The 26,840-nt window shown below is 42.1% G+C and overlaps 1 protein-coding gene across 9 annotated transcripts in view; it reads left to right on the forward strand.

Annotated features, from left to right (window-relative positions):
- The window catches only part of MARCHF8 (membrane associated ring-CH-type finger 8), a 96,799-nt gene that overhangs the window by 7,676 nt on the left and 62,283 nt on the right, over nucleotides 1–26,840 (forward strand). For 5 of the 9 annotated variants that reach the window (XM_057401084.1, XM_057401086.1, XM_057401090.1 and 2 more), the window contains one exon: nucleotides 14,924–15,102. In XM_057401084.1, the coding sequence (XP_057257067.1) occupies nucleotides 15,007–15,102 (96 nt within the window). In that variant the 5' untranslated portion in view covers nucleotides 14,924–15,006. Of the gene's footprint in view, nucleotides 1–11,881; nucleotides 12,106–14,809; nucleotides 14,834–14,923; nucleotides 15,103–26,840 lie in introns of those variants that run through there. The other 4 variants (XM_057401088.1, XM_057401089.1, XM_057401085.1 and 1 more) reach the window with 3 other exon arrangements.

Below are 26,840 nucleotides of genomic sequence, written 5' to 3' on the forward strand. Positions count from 1 at the left end.
GATATCAGCTTTTCCAACCCCAAGGCAAGGATCCCAGCTCAGTTACTGTTGAACATGTTTGATTCAAGATAAGATTTCTCACTCATTTTCCTTCCTTCGTGATACCCTGGCAAGAAGCAAGTATAGCATTGTGTGGTCCAGCTGCCTGAGAGTAGGGAAGTGGAGTCAGGATCAGTTCCTTATATAGAAAGGGAATTGGATACATCGTGCATTTTATTCTTGGCTGTGATCTTCCATTGTGTCTGTTAGACATTTGTTACGGTTGTTTGCTCTCTCTGTGTACTTGAGCTTTAGTTATCAGCTAGGACACGTGTTCAGTCTGTCTTACCCATGTTTGAATGCTTACTGAGAAGTTTTTCAGTTGGTGTATTCTCACTCTGCAGTGCTACAGGTGCTTTGCACAGGGTTGGTAGGGCTGTGATGCCCCTGCAGGCATCCTGCTGGTTAGGCTGCTGTTTGGCTGCTTGTCAGCTGCGTTTCCAGGTCCTCCATAGCTGCTTTGTTTAGGCTGTACAGTTTGTAAGACCTAAGTTGGTTTGACTTAGCCTGGCTGTGCATGGTGGAGGGGTTGTGGGAGAAAGCTGCAGGGATGGTTCTGCTGCAGGGCGGATGTTCTGCTTAGGGAAGGTATTTTTGCCAGTTGCAACTTGGTGCTTTGGTATTATATCCCTTTCCACATGACCCCACAAAGCATGTACTCATCCCTTGAGACACAATTTGTGTTGCTGCTTCTGTGAATAAGGGAGGAGAAACTCAGACAGCTGATGATACAATCTCTGACTGGCCTCCTTTGAGCTGAGTCCCCTGTAGCTCGTGAACAGGTCTTCATGGTTGATGTAATCTAACTAATGCATATGAGATACATATGCATATACTGAGCCAGTAACAGGGAATTTAAGGTGACGATGAAACTGTTTGGTTTCCAGTCAGAAAGTAATTCTTGTCGGCAGGGATGGGAGTGGAAAGTAGCTGGACTGTACATGGCTCATCCCACTGAGGCCAGTAACATGGACATACTGCAGCACAGACAGAGACTGAAGGGAATGATTGGGTGCTCCGAGGAGAAAGCAGCAGTGTTTGGTCACTTGTGGATTCCTGTCATTTAAAAAAATAGCAGAATTCATATCCTTCATGTTTAAATACTCTGTGACCATCTTGATGCTGTTGTGCTTCCCATGTATGGGAGCCTGTACCAAAGATGGGACTGTCTCTGGAGTGAAACATGCCAACTCATAAGTGAGTAGAAAACTGAGGAGGTTTTGTCTTGATTTTTCTAATACCTGTTGCATTTGGAATAGTGAGTAGTTTGTGGTGGTGTGTTTGTTATTTTTTTTTTTAATTTAAAAAAAAAATCTTGCATTTGCCATTTCAAAATGGCTAGTAAGGAAATATGTCCTTATCTCTCTGTTAGCTTAATTCAGCAGACGTTCAGATTAGTAGTCTGTAGTAATTTTTTATCTACTCTTTGGAAGAGAGAAATCTATCTACTTAGGGAAGGAAACCACATGGTGAGCAAATATGGGTCCTGTCCGGTATGGAGGAGAGTAGCATGAGGTTGGGTGGGTTTATCCCACTGCAGCTCTGAATGCAGCTGATGCAAAATTCTGGTGTGACCTCAGGAGGTTCACTGATTATCTCTTTCCAGCACTACATTTTCCTCCAAGACTGAGATTTTAATGTTAAAATAATTTAAAAAAAGTTTTTCTTCTTGCCTTCAATTTCAGCAGATGCTTGGTAGAAACTGTTGTTCCTTACAGGTTTTGTCTTCATGTTTCAGATTTTACAGTAGTGCTCCTGTGTATCAGAATTGCATGTGCCATATTTAGCACACTTTGGTCATCTCTCTGGCTCCTGTCTAAACTAATGTAAAGCAAAGATCATCTGATAGGGGAGAAGACAGAAATGACACTTCTAAATGTGTTTGGGTTGAAAAATGTGACACATCAATTAGTATTGGTTGTGGCCATGATCCTGAATTTTATTTTAAATCTTTCCCTGTTTGGACAACTTTTCGTATCAACTTCTTTTACCTGCCTTGTGGATATACAACAGCATCCCGGAATCCATTCTACTGTATTGCCCCAGCTACCAGCAGGTTCCTTTTAAGCCATCTGACAGTATGTGTTTCTCTAATGGTGTTTCCCCACCCTTCCTAGGCACTTGAAGATTGCTTGAAGCATCTGCTGGAGGAAAAGCTAGAAGTCATTTAAGAGTAGGGCAGCAGATCACTGCAAATCAGCCTCCTCTGATCTGCAAGAAACAGACCTGTGCAATTCTTGGGGTTTCTCATGAATAGGCACAATTTCTCTGTACCTGGATACTTCACTCTGTCTTGGCAGCCTTATGCAGCTGGCTGTGGTTGACTGGCAGTAAACAGCTAGTGGATGACAGACAGACTTCAGAAATGCTGCTGTAATTCCGGTGATAGAAAGCTGTGATGGATTTGATTTAATAGGATTGGATGCAGGTGCATAGGAATGGATTGGTGGAGTTTTGTGCTGTTTCTCTAAACTTCTCATAAAATCTCTGAACTTCTAAATACTTGTAGAAATGAAGGGACTAATACCAGATGGGACAGAAAGGGTGAACATTTGATTACTGAACTGAGAATGAGGACAACAGTGAGGATGTAACTGCTGGACACTGATTTCTTGTCTAAGAAGGCAGTGATTTAAAAAAATCCACAGTCATGTATTCATCTCATGATTGCATCCAGTGGCTATTTTAGGTACTGTGGGGATGAATGGCTCTTTATAGACCATGGTAAGGAATGCCTTGTCCATGGGGTTCAGTACGCCAGACCCTTCTCTTTGGGTGGCACAGAGCACTGTTGTGGGGGCAGGACAGGCAGAGCCAACATGCATGTGCCAGCACAGTTGTGTGCAGTAACACCCTCATGGTAGGAAACTGTTTATGCTGATGCTTCTCTGTTGCCAGTGCATGTTGGTGTCAGCACAGGCATAGGGAGCCAGGATGAGGGAAGCTGGGCTGTTTGTCAGCACTCTGAAATTGCTTGCCTCCCCTCTAAAGTACATCAGGGACTCTTGTGATAAGAGCAGCACATGCAGCCTTTTTAACCGTGCAACATATCCCATGATAAGGCTACAGCAGGAAGAGTCCGCCTTGTTCTGGCACTGGAGGAGAACAGATTCTTTCGCAGACTTGAACTCTGTCTGTAGGCTTTATACTGCTTTACATTTTTTTATGGTAATGCTGTGACACAGAGGTTCTTAAGCTCTTCATAGCATAATTTTCATGTTAAAATTTATGAGAAATACCAAGTTTGTCTGGCTAGCAACTGTCTCGGTGAGGATGCAGGTGTGAAACTGAAGGAGTGACTCAGATGTGTACTGCTTTATTCCTTGTCTTACTGTAGCACTTCAGTTTGTGCTCATGGTTGTAGCATGTACTGTACATTGCCGTGGTAAGAAAGAATATCACTGCCACAGAAGCTGTCTGTGCAGCTGAAGCAGCCTGGAAGGGGGAAGTGGAAGTAGTTAGCTTTCCATTGCACAGAAGTGAATATGCTGAAGAACTTAAATGATTTGCTGTCCTGAACCATAGCCGGCAAGTACACCACTGTATTAGTGTTAGCTGAAGTAAAGATGGGTGTTTCTGTCTATGGGGCTATGGACTCCCCAGCTGCCTGGAGCACAAGTTGTTGGGCAGCTCACAGTACTTGTCCTTTCCATGTTGTCCTCTGGAGAGGGAATTCTTGAACACTGGCAAATGTATAGAGAAGGTATCAGCATGAAAAAAGGTGAAAAAAAACCCTCTAACATCATAAAGCAGACATGCTATGCCAGAATATACTTCCCAATAAAAAGCTCTTGCTGGAATCTGTTATACTGTAGTGACACATGGTATTCCCCTGTATTTAAAATGTATTTGAAATTTAAAACTTCAGGGTAGCTAGTTTTGCATCAGAAGTTCAGATTACTTTAAAATGTGAGAAGTTATGGTTGAAACATAGAATCATAGAATAGTTAGGGTTGGAAAGGACCTTAAGATCATTAAGTTCTAATCCCCCTGCCATGGGCAGGGACACCTCAGACTAAACTATGTCACCCAAGGCTGGGTCCAACCAGGTCTTGAACACTGCCAGGGATGGAGCATTCATAATGTCCCTGGGCAACCCATTCCAGTGCCTCACCACCCTCATAGTAAAGAACTTCTTCCTTATACCCAATCTAAACTTCCCCTGTTTAAGTTTTAACTTGTTACCCCTTGTCCTGTCACTACAGTCTCTAATGAAGAGTCCCTCTCCAGCATCCCTATAGCCCCCCTTCAGGTACTGGAAGGCTGCAATGAGGTCTCCATGCAGCCTTCTCTTCTCCAGGCTGAACAGCCCCAACTTCCTCAGCCTATCTTCATACAGGAGGTGCTCCAGTCCCCTGATCATCCTCGTGGCCTTTCTCTGGACTTGTTCCAACAGTTCCATGTCCTTTTTATGTTGAGGACACCAGAACTGCACACAGTACTCCAGGTGAGGTCTCACGAGAGCAGAGTAGAGGGGCAGGATCACCTCCTTGGACCTGCTGGTCATGCTCCTTTTGATGCAGCCCAGGATACAGTTGGCTTTCTGGGCTGCAGGCACACACAGCTGGCTCATGTTCATTTTCTCATCTGCCAACACCCCCAAGTCCTTCTCCACAGGGCTGCTCTGAATCTCTTCTCTGCCCAACCTGCAGCTGTGCCTGGGATTGCTCTGACCCAGGTGTAGGACGTTGCACTTGTCATGGTTAGACTTCATAAGGTTGGCATTGTGACAAGCATGTCAAGGTTCTTCTGGATGGCATTCCTTCCCTCCAGCGTATCAACTGAACCACACAGCTTGGTGTCATTGGCAAACTTGCTGAGGGCGCAATGAATCCCGCTGCCCACGTCACCAACAGATGTTGAACAAGACCGGTCCCAACACCAGTTCCTGAGGGACACCATTCGTTACTGGTCTCCAGCTGGATATTGAGCTGTTGACCACAACTCTTTGTGTGCAGCCATCCAGCCAGTTCTTTATCCATCAAGTGATCCATCTATCAAATTGATGTCTCTCCAATTTAGAGACAGCATAACTTACTGATGTCATGCAAGTTTGTGGAAGAAAAAGATACAGGTTGCTTAGTACATTGCCCTTTTTGCTCTGCATAAGAACTTTTGAAGACACTGGGTTTGGCCTCTCCAGTTGCCTCATGTAGGTCCTAAAGAATGTGGCTTATAGCTGTTTCCTCAGAAAGTATTTAAATGTTTTTCATAATGATCCAGAAATCGAAATTTTCAGTGAGATTTCCAGAGTAAAGATACATTGTAATTTAAACCTGTAAATAGAGAGTTACCTGGCATTTCACTCATAAATCGTTCAAAAGAAATACATTTTTATGTGCACCAGTTTGGAAATTTATTATTCAACCAAACACAAAGAAGGAATGATTTCATACTTCAAAACACAGAATCATTTAGTCAATAGTATACTGGTTTTATTCTGGCTTAAGAGGAACATTTCACCTAGCAGGAGTTAAACAATAGTGAATAATGTTGCCTAGGCATCTGTCATTCATAAATAGCTTTTGTAACTGTTAGCATCTGATGTAATGGAAAATAAGTGATGGAGCACAAGAATTTCCTAAAAATGCATCATTGTTATCTGTGAACAATACAGAATGTGAGCAATGCCCTCACTGAACAATGACGAGATTGTTTTGTTTCATCACTATCTTGCATTGTAAATGTTTACTCTTGTTTGAGAAACCCAGGGTTTCGTTGTCTTCAGTATAAATTTATGCATTTGTTTTTAATGGTATTCATTAATTTTTAAGACAATGTCGTGGTTTAAACCCAGTCAGGTAACTTGTTCACTCACTCCCAGTGAGTGGTGCCGAGCTGACAACAATCGAGGTCTGTGTCGTCCCCCCCCAACCGGGGCTCTCCGCTTCCCCGCTCCCGGAGGAACGGGGAGGAGGATCGAAAGAGTGCAACTCCTACGGGTTGAGACAAGAACAGTCCAGCAACCAATGTACAACACAAATCACCACCGCTACTATCAACTACAACAATGATAAGGGAAAATAACAAGGGAAGAGAATACAATACCACCGGCCAAGAAAACGAGTTCCACCCGGAAGCCCCTGTCCTTCCGGGTAACTCCCAGTTACCCCCCACCCCAGCCATGATGTGCTGTGGTATGGAATACCTCCCTGGCTAGCCTGGGTCAGGTGCCCCGTCTCTGCTTCCTCACAGCTTCCCCTCTTCCCTGGCAGAGCATGAGCCTCACAAAGTCCTTGGTCAGGGTAAACATCACTTAGCAACAACCGAAAACATCGGCTTCACCAACACTGTTCTCAGGCTGGAAGTCAAAACACAGCACTGCACCAGCTAACACAAAGGAAAAACATGACTGCTACTGCTGAACCCAGGACAGACAAAAGTACAGAGCAGTTTTTTGCTGCACTTCAGAACTGGTTTTAGAGTTTCATGAACCCCAAAGGGATTTCAGTAGAGAATGGGAAGTGATCATTAATTATCCATAGGTGTTACATTATACTGTGGACTTGTGTACTAGACTAGAAATTTGCCTGCAGGTATATGTCATTGTAGATTTCTCTCACTGTATTAGTATGTCTCTCTTTCCATTTGATTATAACCTTCATAAGTATTTCTTTTAAAAATCATTGATCATCATATGGAGTGTTTTGCCAAGTCATAATGATCATGTGGGCAGTTTTCTCAATAGATTTACTACTATTCTGCAGGTCTGGAGTGTTCCCTTGTCCTTGACATCACTTGCTGACTTTCCTTGGCATGTCATGTTTTGTGGGTTTTGGCTTTTGACCATGAATAGGGAGGGGAGAGTGGTTTTTGTACCCAATTGCAGGGGACTGACTGCAGCAACCTTGGTGGGCCATTCCCAAACTTGTGTTTACAGTAATTCTACCTTTTTATTTTCCTTTAATTTAAGAATTTCAAATTGTATGAAACTGCACTCTCTGACCAATTCTGTAGGTAAGGAAAACATGTATTGACCAGCATGGACACTGTGATGTAATCCATGTAGGTTACTGTTGTGTAATGCTTTTGGATGTGTAACGAAAAAGGAAAAAGAGTTTTTTTCCAGAACTGTATCAACTAAGCACGGTACTGTGGCAATTCCTGCGAAGAAGCAAGTCATCATCCATATCTTTAAGAAAAATTTCATTTCAGCCATGTGATTAAGACAGCCTAATTTTTGCTCTGCAGCATGGCTTCAGTGCCAAACCATAGGGAAGAATGCCTCTTCTGGAGGGGGGCATTAATTTCTCAGGAAACCAGTGTCATTGTGGGAGTTGATGGGATCATGGCTAAGAGTGATAACAAGACAAGTCTTGTACATGCTGAGATATTACATACTGCTTGCAGCAAAGCTGTAAAGAGTCACAGCTTGCGGTGTGATTCATGTGCTAGATTGCTGTTTGGAAGCGCCTCAGGGCAGGAAGATGTGTTTAATGTGAAGGGGTGAGGTGAAATGGTGACTATCTAGGCAAAAGAACAAGCAGCACCCACTTATGCAAATGGATTTGGAAATCTGGTGGAGCAGGTAGAGCAGCTTGCTGGTTGTGAAAATGGCAGTCCTGGCCATTGACCTCTCCCAGACCCACACCATTAAGGCTTCCCAGTGTAGTAAGTAAAGCTTCTGCTTTACCTCTGTTTCTTTTTGTTATAGTTAGAGACTGTCCCAGGGATTATTGCTGATGTTATAGAGTGTTTCATCAAGAAATTACAGGAGTAGTACTTAAAATTGTGTATTAGTTATCTCACCATTGATGTAGTTGAAGAAGTTTTGCCTCTATAGCAAGAGTTTACTGCCCATGTGTGTCTAGAGCATCTGGCAGTTTGTTCTTTCCACAGGACATCAGGAATGTTCACTGATGCTTCTGATGCAGATAAATTGCTATTAGCAGCATAAACAGACAAAAGTAATCCCTTTTGGCTCAAGAGACTGAAATGACTGTACATTTTGTTACTGGAACAGAGGAAAGTGACATTTGTTTTCTTCTGAGTGCTACCAAGGTAGTTCCTAACTGCACTTAGCAGCTGATTTGATTTGAAGGGGACAGATTTTAAGGAATCTGTTTCTCAGAGGTGCAAATCCTGCTCAGCTTCCATTGAAATCAAGGGAGGGGGTTGCTGAGAGCTCTGGGACCATTATTTATTGATGCTGTAGTTTAATAGCTTGCTTGTCTAGTTGTATTATGTTTGTAAAAACAATCATATTCTTATTTTGAAAGGAGTCAGCCAGAGCTGGCAGATACCTCTATTTCTGTATGTGTTTTGTGTAGTCTACAGCCTTATATTCCTGTTCCCTTTGGAAGCTGCTCAATGTACATGGGTACCATGCAGATGGATATCTTGTTTGTCTTGTCCCCTTTCTAAACCTTTCTTTTGATTTCAACTATGTAACATGATTAATTTTTTTTAATTATTGGAAGGGAAATGGTTTTTAGTCTTGAAGCTGATTATTTTTAGGACACCAGCAGGTGGAGGAAAGGAGGAACGGAGATAATAAAGGGAGAAGTTGCAGCTGAGCCACTGAACACTGTAAAATATATGGGCAGAGCTGTAAATAGCAGTAATACAGAATTATATCTGCCTGGTCTGAACACAAGGGTTCTTTTCACTTTTCACACTGAACTAGCCCTGAAATGTGAAAGGTACTGCAGGGAAAGAAGTGTTCCTTTCTCTCCCTTAAGCTCCTTTGATTAAATTTGTTTGTCCAGTTAACAAATGCATGTGAAGAGCATGGGGCTTGATAACATCTAAAGAATGCTGTTAACAAAGTACTGATTAAGCTACAGTAAAACAAAATGAAACACAGATGCAGGATTCTCTTACTGAAAATACACATCTGTCATCTCGAGAAAAGGATTATGTAAGCTACATTAGTAGGGGAGGAGTCCAGGCAAGCTCAAACTGAAATAAATAAAAGCTTTAAACTGGAGCCAACAGAAGCTAATAGGATTGGAAATATTTGCAAATATGGAAAATGTAGTGTATAGAAAGTAGGCATAAGCTATATGTCAGTGAAGGTAAGGAAAGTTAGGATGCACACAGGAATTTGCTAAGGTGGCTGCACGAAGGCTTCTGTTACCTTCAGAACAACAACAAAAAGAAAGAATCCTTTTAAAAGGAGCGTGACCAGCAGGTCGAAGGAGGTGATCCTTCCCCTCTATTCTGCTCGTGTGAGACCTCACTTGGGGTATTGTGTGCAGTTCTGGTGTCCTCAACATAAAAAGGACATGGAACTGTTGGAACAAGTCCAGAGAAGGGCCACGAGGATGATCAGGGGACTGGAGCACCTCCCGTATGAAGACAGGCTGAGAAAGTTGGGGCTGTTCAGCCTGGAGAAGAGAAGGCTGCGTGGAGACCTCATAGCAGCCTCCCAGTATCTGAAGGGGGCCTATAGGGATGCTGGGGAGGGACTCTTCATTAGAGACTGTAGTGACAGGACAAGGGGTAACAAGTTAAAACTTAAACAGGGGAAGTTTAGGTTGGATATAAGAAGGAAATTCTTTCCTGTTAGGGTGGTGAGGCACTGGAATAGGTTGCCCAGGGAGGTTGTGAATGCTCCATCCCTGTCAGTGTTCAAGGCCAGGTTGGACGAAGCCTTGGGTGAGGTGGTTTAGCATAAGGTGTCCCTGCCTATGGCAGGGGGATTAGAACTTAATGATCTTAAGGTCCTTTCTAACCCTAACGATTCTATGATTCTAATGGGGCTTGGAGATTTTGCATCAAGACCTCCAGCAGAAAAATGGATTCCACATCTGTATTAACATATTATTTCAGGTCTCACAGGAGAAAGTAAGCCAGCTGATGAAGATGTTACTGTATCATCTAGCAGCAGTCACAGGTTTCTTTAGAGGGTTTCCATTCCTGTTTGGATTGGTGAGGTTTTATGTTGCATAGAGGGGAAGTTTCAGAAGACCAGAGTTCAGGGCAGTGATCCACAAAGCCTTAGGGCAGCACTTTCCAGCTTGCAGCTGGGAGGTCCCCTCAAGTCCACAAACTTTATGCATCTATTCCATGGCAGGATTGTGATGGCAGTGCATGGTGCTGCAGGGTCTGGATTATCTGAACAGCAGTGATCTGTTGCTTTATTTTTAACCACCCATCCTACAACAGATCATCAGACCATTGACCTATGTGATACAGCTGTTGTCATTAATGGGGGCTAGGGAAATTGAAGAAAAGTGTAAGAAGCAGACCAGAACGACTCACAGGTGAAATTCCTTCCAGTTCCCTTCCATTAGTGACTCATCATCTTGTTTCTACCACAGGTTCCAGGGTTTACCTTTCATTCACATCAAGACAGACTCTTTTATAATCCAAAATGCCTATGGTACTTTAAATAGGAAACCATCTGACATATTTACTATTTTTTTTTGATTTTCATCTCCTGTGAGTAATGCAAAGCATGTGTACACACCTACATACATTCTTAGGATGCTTTTCTTTTTGTAAGGACTGTGAACATCTGCAGCCAGTGCCATTACAGCTCCAGAGCTTCTGCTGAAGTTCTCCAGCATATGCCATATAGCAAAGGTATATGGTGGACTTTCTGAAGTGTAAATGACCTAATAAAATCTGCAGTTCATACTCCATGTTTTTAGATTCAGTAGATACCAAACCACAAAGAGAAGTGAATGCTCCATCCCTGGCAGTGTTCAAGACCAGGTTGGACGAGGCCTTGGGTGATATGATTTAGCGTGAGGTGTCCCTGCCCATGGCAGGGGGGTTTGAACTAGATGATCTTAAGGTCCTTTCCAACCCTAACCATTCTATGATTCTATGATTTGTGCTTACTTGCCCCAGTCTAGCTGGGGATCTTTGGCAAGGAGAGTTTAGCCTTTACTTTGGAATGTGTAATGAGCAAAGAAGCTGCAGTGGGTGGCAAGTGAGGGACAGTGGAATAGCTCGCTTCGCCTGGGAGGCACTTCTCAGTCCAGCAAGTTATGACTGTTAGGTTCATCTCATGGCGGATTTATCCTCTTGTTTTGTCACTGAGGAAACTGAGGTTCTGACAGTGTAGGTGATAGAAGTGGTGTTTCAAGTGGTCTCCCACCTGCTTCTGCTATACTGAAGTTGTTGGTAATCACTCCTCATGTACTTAATGCTAATAACCTAGGGGAACCTGATTTTCTGGTTCTGTTGCTGTCAGGGGAATGTCCCAGCTGCAAGACGGGAGTCATGTGCATACTTTTCCTTCCTTTTTTTTTTTTTTGTTTCTCAGCTGCCTTTTGAGACTCTTATTGCCCCAGAATCTGACTGTTCTTGCTGGAGCTTCATGGTTCTGGCAATGTGATGAGGACCCAGCTGATGCAGTTCCAGGTGTCTGCTGGCATTTTTAGTAACTGTTTTTCCTGTCCTGCAGGAAGCAAAACTGGATTACCTGGTTGAGTGAAATCTTAGTGCCATTGAGCTAAGATCTTCCATATGCTCTGAGGCCAGGATTTTGATCTCTTTTGTCTTTTGTAATGGAATTAGTTTCGGAAGGCTCTCTGCAATATGCGGTATGCCTGCAGTCCATTTTGCAGGAAACAATGTAGCTGTAGTGAGGGTAATAGCAGAGCTTCCGGCTGTTCTCTCTCATGCATTCCCATGTATCCCAGCAAGGTTTGCAGGAAACCTGCCTGTACAAGAGCAGTATTCTGTGTTTGTGACTTACTGGCTGTTGGCAGCATCAGTAAAGAAATCGCTAAAGGGTCCAGCTATGAAAACAGGCATAATTTTTATTATAGTTTGCTAAATGCCCAAACTCATAAGAGAGGTTTTATTTAAGTGTGTTACTCCAGTAAATGATCTGTGAACAACCGTGAGGGTAGGAGGAGAACAGGATTCCTCCTCCTTCACAGGTAGATGACCACCCTGCCTATGGGACCTGACTTGTCCTCCATGTACTCTCTCTCCTTATCCACCCATCCCATGATTACTTCAGCTTTCCAGGCCAAAAGGAACTGGAAAGTCCTTCCATCATGAACAGAACAGCATGTACACTAGTGGTTATGGGACTTCTCTGGTTTATGAACTAAATGCCACACGAGGGAGGAGCAAGCTGAGCCTTTATCTGACACCTCCTGGGTGAGTGTACTCAGCTGTTGGGTGGAGGTAGTGTAGTGATGAGGAACTCCCACTTTATGTGAGAGATGACCTGAGCATCTAACTGGAATCCTGAAGAGAAGGGAATATCTAGGAGGAGACCCCTGGCCTTAGCATTTCTTCCCTGGGAGCCTTTTGGGCAATCCCCCCAGTTTGATATGCTTGAAGCTTGGATCCCTCTTCGCAGGTGCCCAACTCCTCATCCCTGGATCAGGGAACACATGGTCTTAATTTAGCCATGGAAAATGTTCTGTGGAGCTTGTCATAACTTGCTTTGTGTTGGGTGGCATTGCTTTTCTGGCCTCCTTGTCTATTTGGACTTGATACTGCAGATGGTCTGTTGATTCATGTAACTTTATCCTTTAATTAGTGCTGTGGAGTTAACATGCTTCAGGTTGAGTTGATACGGACAGGCTTTGAGTGTGTACGCTGTTAGGGAAAGTCCAGATTGGGGATGCTACAGTGTGGCATCTGGGTTATGTTTAGAGATTTTTCTAAGCAACCCTTGAACAAAGGCTTTATTAGAGCGTCTGCCAGGCTTCTTTACAGAGGAGGGCTGTTTCACATAATCTTTGAATATCTAATTTGATTATATCTGCTGTTTGAACTCTTTCAAAGAATTCTAACACACGCTATCCTCGAAGAACCTTCAGAAAAAACTGGTTTGACTTGTTTGTCATGATTGTAGAATCATAGAACAGGGTTGGAAAGGATCTTAAGATCATCTAGTTCCATAATCAGAGGGGCTGTGTTTTCTAATATTTTTCCTTGTTCTCTTTATGGTAATAACATGTTCTTGCTGCAAGCCTAGAACCCTTTTTGAGGGGGGACACAGATTAGGGTCTGTCTCCTTCGCCTTATCTCAGCTGTCACTGGCAGTATCACAGAACATATTACTTGGCGTATTTTCACTGGAGCTTAAAGTTCCTTGGATTTCATTTCCTTATGTTTTCTTGGGAAGATACCTTCCCTTCCTGCCTTCTTTATTACAGTTTCATTTTCCCATCTCAGCCGACATTTAACTCTCCTCTGGCTTGGCTCCCGTAGAGAATACGGTTAAACAGGTGTGTGGAGGACCTGGAGAGGTTCTGTGTTTTCTCTTTATGCTGAGATTCAATAGTGCTGGTAAGTGCCATGTTTCCTTCTGTCCTCCAGTAAGGAAGTGTCCTTGTTATTGCTTGTTTGTGCATGTAGATGTGTTTTATCTTTTTAATCAGTGATGCCTAGAAGTTATGGAGGCACTGCCTCTAAAGCTTGCATGCATGCTTTATGGTGCACCATCTTGGTATCTGTGGAAGTAATATAAATCCTGACTGTGTGTCAGTAAGGCTTCTGAATTTGGCTGAGCACTCGAATGAGCAGGTAGCATTGTCCAGCAAATGGAGTGTGTGATTGGGAAGCAGCAGGCATTGCCTGTATTTTTGGTTTTGCTCATGACTTGTTCAGCAAGCTTTGATAACTCTTTTCTCCTCAGTGCAGAGGTGATACTGAACTATCATTCCCTGCATAAAGTGCCTTGGATATATAATATTTTTTACTTGCCATTTAACAAAAGCAGTCAAAAGACTTGATCCTGTTTTCATTTTACACAACTGCAGTACTCCTGTGGAGTTTAACGGAAATATAACCAGACCAGCATCTTTTGCAGAATTAAAAACCTAGGAAGCTTGGCCTAACTTCAAAATTTCCAATTAATTAAATATTCAATGAAAAATGTATTCAATGGAAGTTAAGAGTATACACTTAAATGCTAGGCTACAATACTTCCAAATTGTTAAGGAACATAATATATAAGGCACTGTTGTCTGCTTTCACAGACTCGAAACCAACCAACAAAAAAGTTGATATGTTATGGAAACAGAAGAACAGTGCATCCACCAGTTGTCCCAGTTGTCCTATTTAGTATATAGTCCCTGCTGTGTTTAATTCCCCTCTTAACCTTTCTTTAGACACAATTGATTGTGTCTCATTTGTAGCAGGTTACATTCTAAATAAAGGCTCCACAATCCTACATGCTTCAAAGAGGTTTTTATTTAAAGTAACTTTACTAATCTAAGAAAAGGTGTGGCTAATTATGCCTGCCTTCCAGATTAGTGTTTTCAATTGTGGCTATTTTACATCTATCACTGTCTTTCCAGTGTGTAGCGCTTCCCTATTGTATTAGTAAAAGCAGGATAAAGTATGTTTGTGTAGTCCAGTGGATTCCTGATTTCTAGCAGGGGATTTTGATTCTATTATTCTCTAATAGCCTTAAGAAAGGAACAGCTCACACAATGCATCTTCCTGTTGCCAGTTCATACATGTTTATATGAATGAATGGGTCCAAATTCAGGCCACTGACTCTTTTTGAACAAAGCTACAGCATTCAGCCTGATTCAAGATAATGTCTGAGGCAGTTTGATCCAGTGTGGTGGGGCTGGCAGTTCAGGCAAATATCTTCATGAGCTTTGCTCTGCACCTCCACATAGCATGTTCCAGGTGCTCTGCGTGGAGCAACTCCTCCTCCCTGTCCACGCAGACTCGAGCGTAATCCCTGCCCTCTGGCTCTGCTCTTGGACCACTTTCACAACTGGTTGATTATTTATTTCTTGATTCATTTGCATAAATAGTGCTCTGACTTGTCTAGTTCTAGCTCTTTAAAACTCCTGCTTTTCCTCACTCAACCAGTGCACCAAACTCTCCTGTTCAGAATCCAGAGAGAAAGTAAGAGGTGCATCTTTTTCCAGTTGGTGGCTTAACTTTGGTTTAGAAATAATTGCATTTCAAGCTACTTTAACATCACGAATATTTTTATTTTTAGGTGCAAGGTCTGACAATGGCACTGAATGAGCACAGTCTTCAAGCCTCGTTCCTGTAAATGATAGGACCAAACAAGGCGGTGTGATGAACATGCCACTGCATCAAATCTCTGTCATTCCAGCTCAGGATGTTACCTCTTCCAGAGTCTCCAGGAGCAAGACCAAAGAAAAAGAGGAACAGGTACTGTCAGATATGCTTGATTTTTCACAGGGAGTTATCTAACTATACAATTACAAGGAATGATCAAATCAGACCTGCTTCTGTTCCAAAGCCCCAACTCCTTGAGTGAAGATGAATGTTACCAAATTCGCTCTATATTCTCATTTTTTGCTATTTTAAAGCAACTGACTGCAAAGTTCTTGAAACTGTTGTTGAGTAACTTCTGTAAAATGCAAGCCATGGCCTTCTGTTTTGCATAAGAATTCAAGACAGGGATTTTGAATGACGGCTCTAGTATTGTTTTCACAGAAGCTGTTACGGGTGTATTTTACCTTTCTAAGATAGTGTGGGGTGTGAACCCTTATATGGAGCCATACATCCTGTTTTCCTTTGCTCTTGCCAGCATCTAATAGCTGTGTTATGGTTCGTAGTGACTAGAATTCACAAGGAAGGAAATACATACTGTTTTCTGAAGATACGATTTATATTTTTAACTTGGCAGCATGTGTGTGAATGGAATAATCTTGAGGTCTTGTGGTGGTGGTAATGAGAACCAGAATGCAAAAATATCTGAGGTATCTAATGATTATAAGTATAATAGAATCTGATCAATAGGCTACTTAAGAATTCTTAACGGCATACTAAGTCTGGTCTTCATGTGTCATCCTTATTTACTCCTGGACTGTCTCTCTGATCCAGCCCAAAGACCGTAGTGTGCATCATGCTTTAGTGTACGCTGCACTGCATTGAATTTTACATTATCTGTCAGTTACATAGAAACCTCTTTGTGTTTTTTTTTAGGTTTACTGTAACATAAAATCAGATCAAGAGAACATTCACATTATGGTACAACAGCAGGGCTTGTTTTGTGGACTTCTCAGTAGGAAGAGATACAGGATCTGAGGAGATCTAGGGTGTAGCTTACATATAAGGGCTAAGAAAGGCACTGTCATGTTACAGAAAGGGATTCATTAAGACAAACTTTGGGTAGGATCAAATAAGTTGTTTCTCATGTGTTAGGATCATCTGCTCTGACTATTCTCCTCACCAGTCAGCTGTCCAAATAGCAGCTACCAAAGTCACCAGTGAGTCAGTAAAAGTAAGTTGGCCTATTATTTTTTTGGAGTGTTTTCCTTAGTGACATCTTAAAATGGATTCTGGCGCTTCAGATTCTTAAACCAGTACTTAATTAGGCTGGCATACTGCTGCTTTTGGTTGCCAAGACTAGGCAAGAAGTTATCCTCCCAGATGAGATGCTCTAATTCCACAAATCACCTTGTCTCAGCAGTATGCTGGAATCTCTTACTTCTGCCATAGTTGCCATCTAGGTAAGAGGGTTTTGCTGTTTCTTCTGTCTAGTCCCCTCCCGTATGAAAACTGAATATGCTGAGAGTGGAACAGTCCCTCTGCCAAAAGCAGGGCAGTGCTGTGAATTAACTACATCCCCCCTGAGGTGATGGGGATTAGGAGGCTGATAAGGTGCAAACAACTTGTGGTAACTTTGACCATGCAATGAGCTCAGAAGTGGGAGTCCCGTGTCTCTTTCTAAACTTCATTTCTGACACAGCAACTTCAGTGTTAACAAATCTCCCGTGTTTTCCTCATGATAACTAGTTGTAATGTTGATTATTGTTTTCCTTGCCAGGCTGCTATTGTACTTTCATGCCTTGGGATATTTGAAACCTAAGAGAATATTTAAATGCCTGCAGTGTTGTAGAGGAAATAACAGGGACTGTGACTATGCAAACAATAGATTAAGCTAACCTGGAAACACTTCATGTTTTCCAAGTCTTGTCCTTCTTGTCTCCATGAGCATATCCATTCATCCCAAGTGTCCTCTATTCTGCCGAAACCAGAACTGGAACCGCAATGCCTGTCATCCTCAATGCACAGCTATACTGATGCTGAGGCTGATCCTGTTCAAGTGAGCCACAGCCTGGCCCTTCTGTGCTCTTCCCCACTCCGGCAAACTGTGTTGCTTCTCATGTTAACCTTTAATCCTGAAACTAATGAATGAGCTGGAGGGCAGTCAAGTTGTTAGTGTGCTGACTTTGACCAATCCAATTAAATTTTCCTATTGCATCAGTTAGTACGTTCAAGGCTACTTGCTAGTCAGAGTCCCTGTATCTCTTGGGTGTAATAAGGACCTGCTGGCCATGACTGTGAGTTTTATTTATATTTGCAGTGTGCAGTAGAGTGGAGATAGGATGCAAGAGAAAGAAATGGTAGATTGTCACTGCCGTATTTTTATTAACTTCAAGCCGCCTTTTTCTGTTTGAGATAGAAACCACTGCAAGATAAAGAGGAGCATGATCCTGTGTTGAGCAAATCTGCTGAGCAGTTGTAGATTATTTTTGTGCCCTAGTAATATAATATTTGCTGTACAAGGGATGGACACTAGGTAAAACTGAGGAAGAAGGCATTTGCAGTTCAGTTTCATAACTTCAGTGCTTTCATATTTTAGTTGTGTGACTTCTCATTATGCAACCCCACTCACAGTTATTTCTTTGTGTTCTGGATGGCCTAGACACAGTTCTCATGGATTTCTGTATAAACATCTAATAGTTTTTCAGGAGCACGGGCAACATTTCGTATTTGACTCAAGTGCCACGATTTTCTTACCTTAGCTTCACTATGTAATACAAACACTCCTTACCTTTTCTGTGTAGGAACAATAATAAGCACCTCAAACAAATGTGTGTACCGTGGTCATAAAATGTTTTGGAGTTGTACAAAGCCACTTACCAATCTGGACAAAATCAAACAAACCCCAAACCACAAGCAAAGCCAATATTAGTACTTCAAAGATACGTATATCGGCTTGCTTTGTAATCCCAGGCTAAGTTCTTAGGCCAAGTCCATTGTCAGGTGTGTGCTTTGTAGATTGAGCAGACTGATGTGCGTATCTCCCCTATTTATTGCTAAACTCTGGCTAAAGCCAAGGTGAGTAAAGGTAGAGTGTCAAGTAGCAGATGAGATTTTGTCTTTTTTGGTTTAATAGTGGAGGTTCCCAGGAAAAAATCTCAAGCTGAACAGTTCAGATCTCTTACTCTTTCTTCTCTTTCACACTTCTGCTCAAGTTGTAGCTTTTGTATTTCAGGTTAAGGCTTGGCTTGTTTTAGTGATAGTTTTCCTTGTTACAAGAGCAAGTTTTCTGGGCTAATGATTTGTGACTGACAGTGAAGAATAGCAAGAAATCCTTACCACCTTTATCATTATAATCCAGTTTCTCAGACTGGGTGATTTATAGTCCCTAGGCATGCCTCATGGCAGATTAACATTTACATTCAATACCTGTGGAGGTCTCGGGCAGAAATCCTGCTGTATTTAAAGAGGTGGTAAAAAGCAAAGCTCCTGCCTACTGTTTCTATTTTAAGTCCTCAGTGATATATGTAAGTACCAGAGCCTGGTAGATTCTGATTCAGGTTAGTGTAATTTTCAGGATTTAAAATAATTGAAAACTGGTTAATAGCAGTCTTTCACAAAACTTTTGTGTGTTTTCCCAATGAAAATAGGGAAGGTCATAAAGGGATTATGACTCTTGCGTCTAACTCAGATGAACTGTTAGATTTAAGGGCTGTTAATAACCATCATTAGCTTCTTACTTATCCTTCACTAGGAATAGCTTGATACTTATCTCATTTAAGGGACAGTGACTAACAGTGTCACTGTTAGTCTATTGTTTGTGAGATGCTACAACCTCCCCTCCCCCTGTTTTGTGGGTAACACGCTGGCAGTGATGTTTCCTAATGTATCCAAAAGCAAACAGCTCTCAGGATTTGTCCTGGAAATGAGGATCTGTTGCTGACATGTGGTTGAAGTGTTGCTCTGGCTTTGTTTTGTTGCCTATTTGAGGGCTTTGTGCCTGGCTTGCTGAAGCCAGGCTCTTGGTAAATGTTACTGCAGGGAGTGCTGCTCCCTGACCAGTAGCTTCTAAATTGCTCTTCTGAAAACATGTGAGTACTTCCCAACTGTGGCCTCCTGTGCTATGGTCTCTGCAGATCTTGTAAGCGGATCAGGGATGGACAAGATCAGTGTTTGAATGAGAGATCACAAGATGTTGGTGCAAGTCATTTTGGGTGCACAGTACTCTTTCTTCGTAGTAGCTTTGTCCTGCAAAGCAATACTGAGTTGTCAGCAAAGATCATGTAGCATTTATCACAGAAGTAGATGAATGTTCTAGTCTAAATTTAACTTGCTAATTCTGCTTGATTGACCAAAGCTCCCTTCTGTCCTCTGCTTTAGAGGAACTATCTTTGTGTCTTCCAAGTGCTGTGTAGTATTACTGGCTGTTGTGTGCTCGGCAGAGATGCTGTGATCATCTCAAATATCTCCAGATGCTTCTCAAAGCTGTTATCTTGGAGGTACTATGACTACCTTTCTCACGTGGATGAAATTACGTTGAGAGATGCATTGTGCTACATCTTGCTGAATTTCTTCTACTGTCTTAATGATTTCTTTTATCCTGTAACAGGAAGGCGTTATGACCTATTGATTCAAAGAAGCCATGCCATATTGGAAAAGCAGGACTTACTTGAATAAGGATGGAAAAAAAAGTGATAGCTGCATTTGCAAGAATTTTTAGTCATAGATCAGTAACTCAGTATAAAAGTGCATGCTTTACGTTGTGGAATCCAGTGTGACGCTTTGAGAGCTATTATATTGGTTTTAAGGTACAGAAGCACTCTGTGGCCTTTTTCCATTCACTTTTTGGACTTTGAGCATGTGAATGTGGGCTCTGACTGGCTGAACTTGATCCAAATATTCAGGCATTGGGGTATGTGTGTGTTTGGTTTTGCTTGCCCATTGAACCAAATAATTCGTTAAGCAGCCAGGCTGCAAATCCTTTGGGAATTTCACCTTAATATTTTTCTACCGAGATTTGTGTGTTCATGTGTAGCTGTGTTGTATATTAACACTGGGCCTGGCAATTTTCCGTTATTAAATTTGCTTTGTATAGAAACTGGTTAACTATGGAAGAATTTTTATCTGAGTATCCTTTAACTCTTTCATGGGAAGCAGCATGAGTGTCCTGCTGTACTGCTTATAGACTTTGAGGCAAAGTGGGAATAGGAGAGTCATTTCCTGATGATTCAAACCTTAGGTTTTCATTATCATGTTTTTCAATGGATCATAAAGCATTTAGCATAAGAAGTTGATGTTGTGCTTCCCACTTTTTCAAAAGTAGTAATTTGACAATTTTTTGACAGAGCAGACAGCCTGTGACAGAAGCACCCCTGAAGAGCTGCAGTGGAAATGCTTTCATTTCAGCAGTCTGGGAGCAGATAGTATTTCACAGACCTTGTCATTTGAGAATGCACCAGATAACTGAGGTGGCTCTAACATCCTTCCAAACTGTATCCCTGAAGCTGTGCTGTGGTGCTGAAAGTGTGGTGTTTCCATGGCTGATTTCTGTGCTAAAACACACATTTTTAGGACATCTCCGTGTAGGAGCAGGTGCCTAAACCTACTCCCACTCTGATTGCTTTTAACAGGTAAACAGTCTAGTAAGGAGTACTAAGTAATAGGAAAATTGCTTCAGAAACTGCTTCACACCAATAGCCTCTCTCTTTTCTGTGAGTTCATTTGCATGTGCTTGAACACCACCCTGCTTGTGATCTCTCAGTTATTAGAGAGTTGTTCTTGTGCTTGTCAAGACAACTTAACTGTTACTTGTATCAAACCCTTCCTTGGCATAGCACTTAGCAGTTTCTGTCAGGTGCCCTTGTGAACTTGTTCTCATGGGGCATTGCCTGTTTCTTTTCTCTATAAACACCTTGGCATCTGGTAGTGCTGTGAGTGCCTGAGGTGCTTCTTCTGCTCTTGCCTGCCTGCCTGCCTTCTTCCTGTGGGCAGTTGCCACCATTCCTACCCCTTGCCAGCTTCAGGGCTTTCTTCTTCTCTCCTGTGTGTTTCTGGCAAGAGCACCACTATCGTTCCCTTCTGTGTGGTACCTGGAAAGCTGGCAAGAAGCACAGAGCATAGGCAGTCCTGGATTAAACCAGTGGTCTAGAATTTGGCATTTGTCTCTTAGTGCCCTGCTGGACGGTGTTGGGCAAGTCCCTAGGGTGCCTGCGCTGTCCTCCTTCCATCTGTGAAAAAGGACTAGTACTGCTGGGTAGCATTGTAAAGGGCTTCAGGTGTATGGATAAAAGTTGGGCAGCTGGAAGGGTTTGTCACTAGATCCTCCAGGATGACTGCTTTGCCGGAGTCCCACTCCACCGCTGGTTCTGCTGAGCTGGCCTAAAGCTCTGCTGCAGCACATGGGGAGCAAGGCGTGCATGGAAATGAAAAGGGTGCTCCTCTTGCAGGTTGGCATCATTTCATCTTGCTTGCAGTGAATGTGCAAAAACGCTGTGACCTTCCCAAATCCATTCTGCTCTTTATGGACTTCAGTGCGGAATGGGAAGCTGGTCCTCTTAAGCCCCACTGTTGGAAGCTAGAGATGCTGCTTCCCAGCAAACCCCAGTGCAGAGGGAAGAGAGGAGGTAGGAAGTGGGAGGGAGGGGTGGGATGGGAGGGAGCTGCTCCTGCTTGAGCAGTCCTAACAAAAAGAGTCGGATCATGCCATTTGATTCTGCATTGTTTGTCTTGGAGTGTGTACAGCATGTGTGTGTGAGGAAAGGAGCAGATGGCTTCTGAGTAGAGATGAATTACGAAAGGCAAACTGCGGGAAGTGGTTTCTGAACGGGATTTGAAGAAAAGGAGAAAACTCTTTTTCTAAAAATTCCTTAAACATCAAAAAAACTCACAGCAGTTGGTACAGCCACAGAGTTTTATTTAGTGATGCCTCAGAGAAGAAAAGAAACTTTGGAAGTTTCAGGTTTTGCTGTTTTCTTGTAATCAGACTTATTTACATAAAACTTGTGTTTTGATTTTGGTTACTGCATGTGAACTCCTTGCTTTGTGGTCTCAAAACCAGAACCTTTGAGTTAATTATTATGATCTGTAGCTGTTGCATTAACCAGAATTTTTAAACCACCTCTCTGATATTAACAAAATCTGTCTAGCTTTCACTGCAATTCGCTCGAACAAGCTGAGAGTTATTCCTGCAAAACTATGATTTTGTAAAAGAAGTACTGGTGCTGTTTAATTATGTGACAGCCAAGTATGTTTTGATGGTGTTTTTTTGCAGGTCTGTTGATGTTTCTGTTGTATGTTAATGTGCAGCGGCTTCCCATAAAGGGAGCCCTGGATCTGAGTTTGTGATTTTAGAGTTTTATTGGTTTTAAATTTAATTTTAGTTTAGTGGGTTTTAATTCCCTGGCAAAAACATGCTTGCTTGTTTGCTTTCTAACAAGAAGCGTGTGTCAGCCTTGATCCCACGGTGAGCTGTATGTGTATAAATAACTGTGTCAGTGGAGAGTGCCACTGAAATCATCACAGCTCCACAAAGGCATGAGTCACGGCCCTGATTGTTCTTTGCAGTGATTTTGATCATCCAGTGGCTATGCTGTTTCTTTAGTGATACTGTCGGGTTCCTGCAGACTGATTTTTGAAGTTCTTTGTTTATTAAAGATAATTTCTGTAAATGAGAGGCACCAGAAGTACAGGTTTTTTCCTCCTGTTGGGTGTTGTTGATGCGTAGTGAGTGACTTTGTTGGTTTGCTCTTTCAGATGAGTGTATTTCTTTAAGGGGTGAAATACTTAAAGTAGGCTGGGCTTTGGGTTGGTTTGAGCTTCTGTTTTGTTTAAGTTTTTTTTGAGAGAAGAACAAGACTAACAGTTCTGCCAGGGAAGCGTGCTGTAGTGTAATACCCTTAAAGTACTTGAACTTAAGAGTTTTTGAAACTGTCTAGCTTTCAAGTTGCTGATGTCCCTTTAAACCCTGCACCCAGTGGTTTAAAATTTTAACTTCTGACAAGTTATATATAGGTTTATGTTTGCACCGCTGAACTTTTTTGGCCTTTATTTTGTTTATAAAGAATTCTTGATGGGGGAATTTATTATTTAGAAATTGCTCCTCCAAGCTTTGCTGAAATCTAAGCTCTTAGGAGAACAGCCTTCTGAGTCAATAGTCCTCACATCTAGAAACAAAATCCACCTTTGGGATGGGTTCTGCTTCTCTTGGTCGCAGAAGTGGTGGTCTCTCGTCTGTTAACAAAACATGTTTCCCTTTGGTAGCAGACATTGCTCCTGTTTTAGGAAGTTGCTTATGAAGATTTTTCATGCCAGCCACAAGTTAAAGCGTGCTTTTATTACTGAGCAAGTCCACATGTCTGTTCCCTGAAGTCAGTGGCTGAGATTAAGAATTTCATTTTCTGGGGCTCAGGAACTGAGTTTCGACGTCTTCAAAAACAAAAAGAAGAATGGGATCGCCTATTTGTGGAGCTTTATTTACAATCCAGTTCTCTTCCTCTAAATAAGCACTGCTTTGATGTTGGCCCATTTATAATTTTTTCATATGCTTGAGTGTAGACTGCCTCTGATTCCTTATGGACCTAACAACAGGTGGCTGTGTCCTCACATCTGCAGCATTTGGCTTCACCTCTGTGCTAAGTGAATGCTGTGTGTTTCCACCTTATTCTTTAAGGGTGCAGCATCAATGGTGTTCCTGGAGGCAAGAGTCTGGGACCATGTTACTAAATGCTTTGCACACATATTATGCATCTGTCAGTGTAACTGCAAGTCTGCATGTTTAGCACGTATTCATATACTCAGATTTTATGAGTGTGGAAGCAGTTAACATTAGAACTTTTTCAGTAATAAGTTTGAATCTTATGCTTAGGTTTTTCAGGGACCTTATAGTGAAGAAATGGGATGTATCTTTCAGTTTCTTGTGAAACCTACTTGAATCTGTATCAAAGCTTGGAGACACAGATTTCCAGTTTGCCTTACCACCTTGAAGGGTAATTGCATTTCCTACTCTTAAGTATTTATACCTCGGAAAATCACTACTCTGGATCTCACAGACGTAGAATTATTTATGGCTATTTATCTCTGAAATGTCAATCAGATTTTTTTCTATCTTTGAGGTAAAATTCAAGTTAGTTAATTCAAAGTTAGAAACTAACTTTGAAGTAAAATCTCTCTGTTAACTGGACTAGTGTGTGGTTGTGTCCATTTAGTTAAATATTTTGTGCTTCGTATCTCACTGAACCTGTGGGGGTTTGGAGGAATTTTTGTCTCTGTTTTTAAAGTATTCTCTAAATTGCTTTAGGTGCAAAAAATTACTTGCTACTTGATGTTCTTGAATTAGTTTATAAGCAGACATTTGTTGCTGTTACCTGTTCTTGACTCATGTGCTTCTAAAATGAGAATAAACCTTAGAGATCCATAATATCTTCATATAAAAGCCAAAATACTTCTTTTGCCTTTGCGTTCACCTTAAAGCCCATTCTTGAAGGAAGAAAAAAAAAACCAATACATAAAACCAAAGCAAAACAAAAAATCAACAACCAAACAAAGGTATAAATGTTCTGTTGCTTATTTAATGTCTCTTTAGCACATTGTTTGTGCCAAATATTTTTCCTGTAGATAATGTCCTGTCTGCAGAGAATAGGAGCAAGAGTTGTCTTTTGCTTGTGATTCTGTTGTGGTTTTGTAACTCCTTCATATCACGTTCTTATTGCAGACAAATGTAGAAATCTTGCTAATAGGGAGGAAAGTCTCAGAACCATGTGTTTCTACTAGTCTTTCAATTCATTCATTCTTCTGATTTCAGGTTTACTTTTAATGCAGAGGTCATACTCTAGGATTATACATTACCAGCAGCTGTCTTCATGCAGGATAGTTTGTGTAAGATAATCCACAGCTTTAACAGACATTTTGATCTTTCCAAAAAGGAAACAGGTTTATGTGGTGTGTCAGCTCATTTCAGTGATCATCACTATGTTTATGTATGATTGTTAGTAACAGTACTGTGTTTATCCTTTGTCCTAGTTTTCTTGGACAAGCTTCAGGAAGTCAAGCAACAGTACATAACTGTATAATTAGATACTATTACTCTCACATACACAATTTATCCAAGACATTGCCTACTGCTCCAGGATGTACCAAATTGGTTTCCAAACCTAGAGGTTAAGGTTTCCAGCAGAAATGTGGAGAGGCCTCCCTGCGAGATGGGATTATCCCATTACTGCGTAAGGTAGTACATTCCAGCAGCCTTGATGTTGAGACTGAGTGGGAACCCCTCCTGGGAGTCTCTGCCTTCCTCCAACCTCAGTGTCCAGCTGTGTGTGTGCCCCTCAACATCTTACAGCTCTTCCTCTCCAGCTCTTGGTGCTGGCAGTCACCACTTGAAATATTTCACCCTTCAGTTCTTTTGTCTACATGGTTATATCAGGAGGATTGTTCATATTAGCTAATACCTGTAACAAGCTTGAGATTCACAGGTGAAGACAGAGCAGTGAGTGATATTAGCAGATAGGAAACTTGCAGAACAGATGAGGTGAAAGAAATCTTTGAGATGCTGTTACTAGTTCAGGTGAACTTTTAAATGTATAGTCTTGCAGTTACAGTGGTAATCTAGTAGATGTTGAGGGCTGAGTTCTGCTTGCTGCACAGCCATAGAATCATAGAATAGCTAGGGTTGGAAAGGACCTTAAGATCATCTAGTTCCAACCTCCCTGCCATGGGCAGTGACACCTCACACTAAACCAAGGCTTTGTCCAGCCTGGTCTTGAACGCTGCCAGGGATGGAGCATTCACAACCTCCCTGGGCAGCCCATTCCAGTGCCTCACCCCCCTAACAGGAAAGAATTTCCTCCTTATATCCAATCTAAACTTCCCCTGTTTAAGTTTTAACCCGTTACCCCTTGTCCTGTCACTGCAGTCCCTAATGAAGAGTCCCTCTCCAGCATCCTTGTAGGCCCCCTTCAGATACTGGAAGGCTGCTATGAGGTCTCCACACAGCCTTCTCTTCTCCAGGCTGAACAGCCCCAACTTCCTCACCCTGTCTTCATACAGGAGGTGCTCCAGTCCCCTGATCATCCTCATGGCCCTTCTCTGGACTTGTTCCAACAGTTCCATGTCCTTTTTATGTTCAGGACACCAGAACTGCACACAATACTGCAAGTGAGGTCTCACAAGAGCAGAGTAGAGGGGCAGGATCACCTCCTTTGACCTGCTGGTCACGCTTCTTTTGATGCAACCCCGGATACGGTTGGCTTTCTGGGCTGCAGGCGCACACTGCTGCCTCATGTTCATTTTCTCATCGATGCTAGATCAAAAGAGAGGTGATCTCAACCAGCAAGGCCAGGCTAGTAGCCATTTCAGCAGCAGATGTAGTAGGTTTGCGTGTACAGGGAAGAACCCAGAAGAAATATTAGCAACACCGCAGTGCACCTGAGATCATGGCTCCTGAGGATACTGATCAGTTGGCTGTAACTCCTGTAAGTGTGATCAAAGCAGACTTGATTCGTGAGGCTGGTGAAGAAATGAGTGCCGCAAAAAGAGGTGGTATGGAGGTACAGTATGTACAGGCATGTACAGTAATAGTCAGGTGTGAACTTTTTTCTTTGAACTTATGTTAGTCATGGAAGTCTTTTGCAACAAAGTAGTTGATCTGCAGGTGGAGCTTTGTATTAGCTATTTAATTAATTCATTAGTTTCTGTAGAGAGCTGTCAAAAATGGACATTAAAAGCTTACCCATGTTATACTGCAAATATGTGTGGAGGCAGTTTATTCTTTGAACAAGAATTTTCTGAGCCAATGTACTATCCTTTCTTCTGTACTTTGTTACTAGAAAAACAATAAATGAGTTAACTGAATGACAGCCCGTGCTGTCTCTTCTTAATCTTCATGCTCTTTCAGGATT

The sequence above is a fragment of the Pezoporus wallicus genome, unplaced genomic scaffold, assembly GCF_028554395.1.
Source record: "Pezoporus wallicus isolate ANWC-B61680 ecotype Strahan unplaced genomic scaffold, APGP_CSIRO_Pwel_v1 contig_5524, whole genome shotgun sequence".
Lineage (NCBI taxonomy): Eukaryota > Metazoa > Chordata > Aves > Psittaciformes > Psittacidae > Pezoporus > Pezoporus wallicus.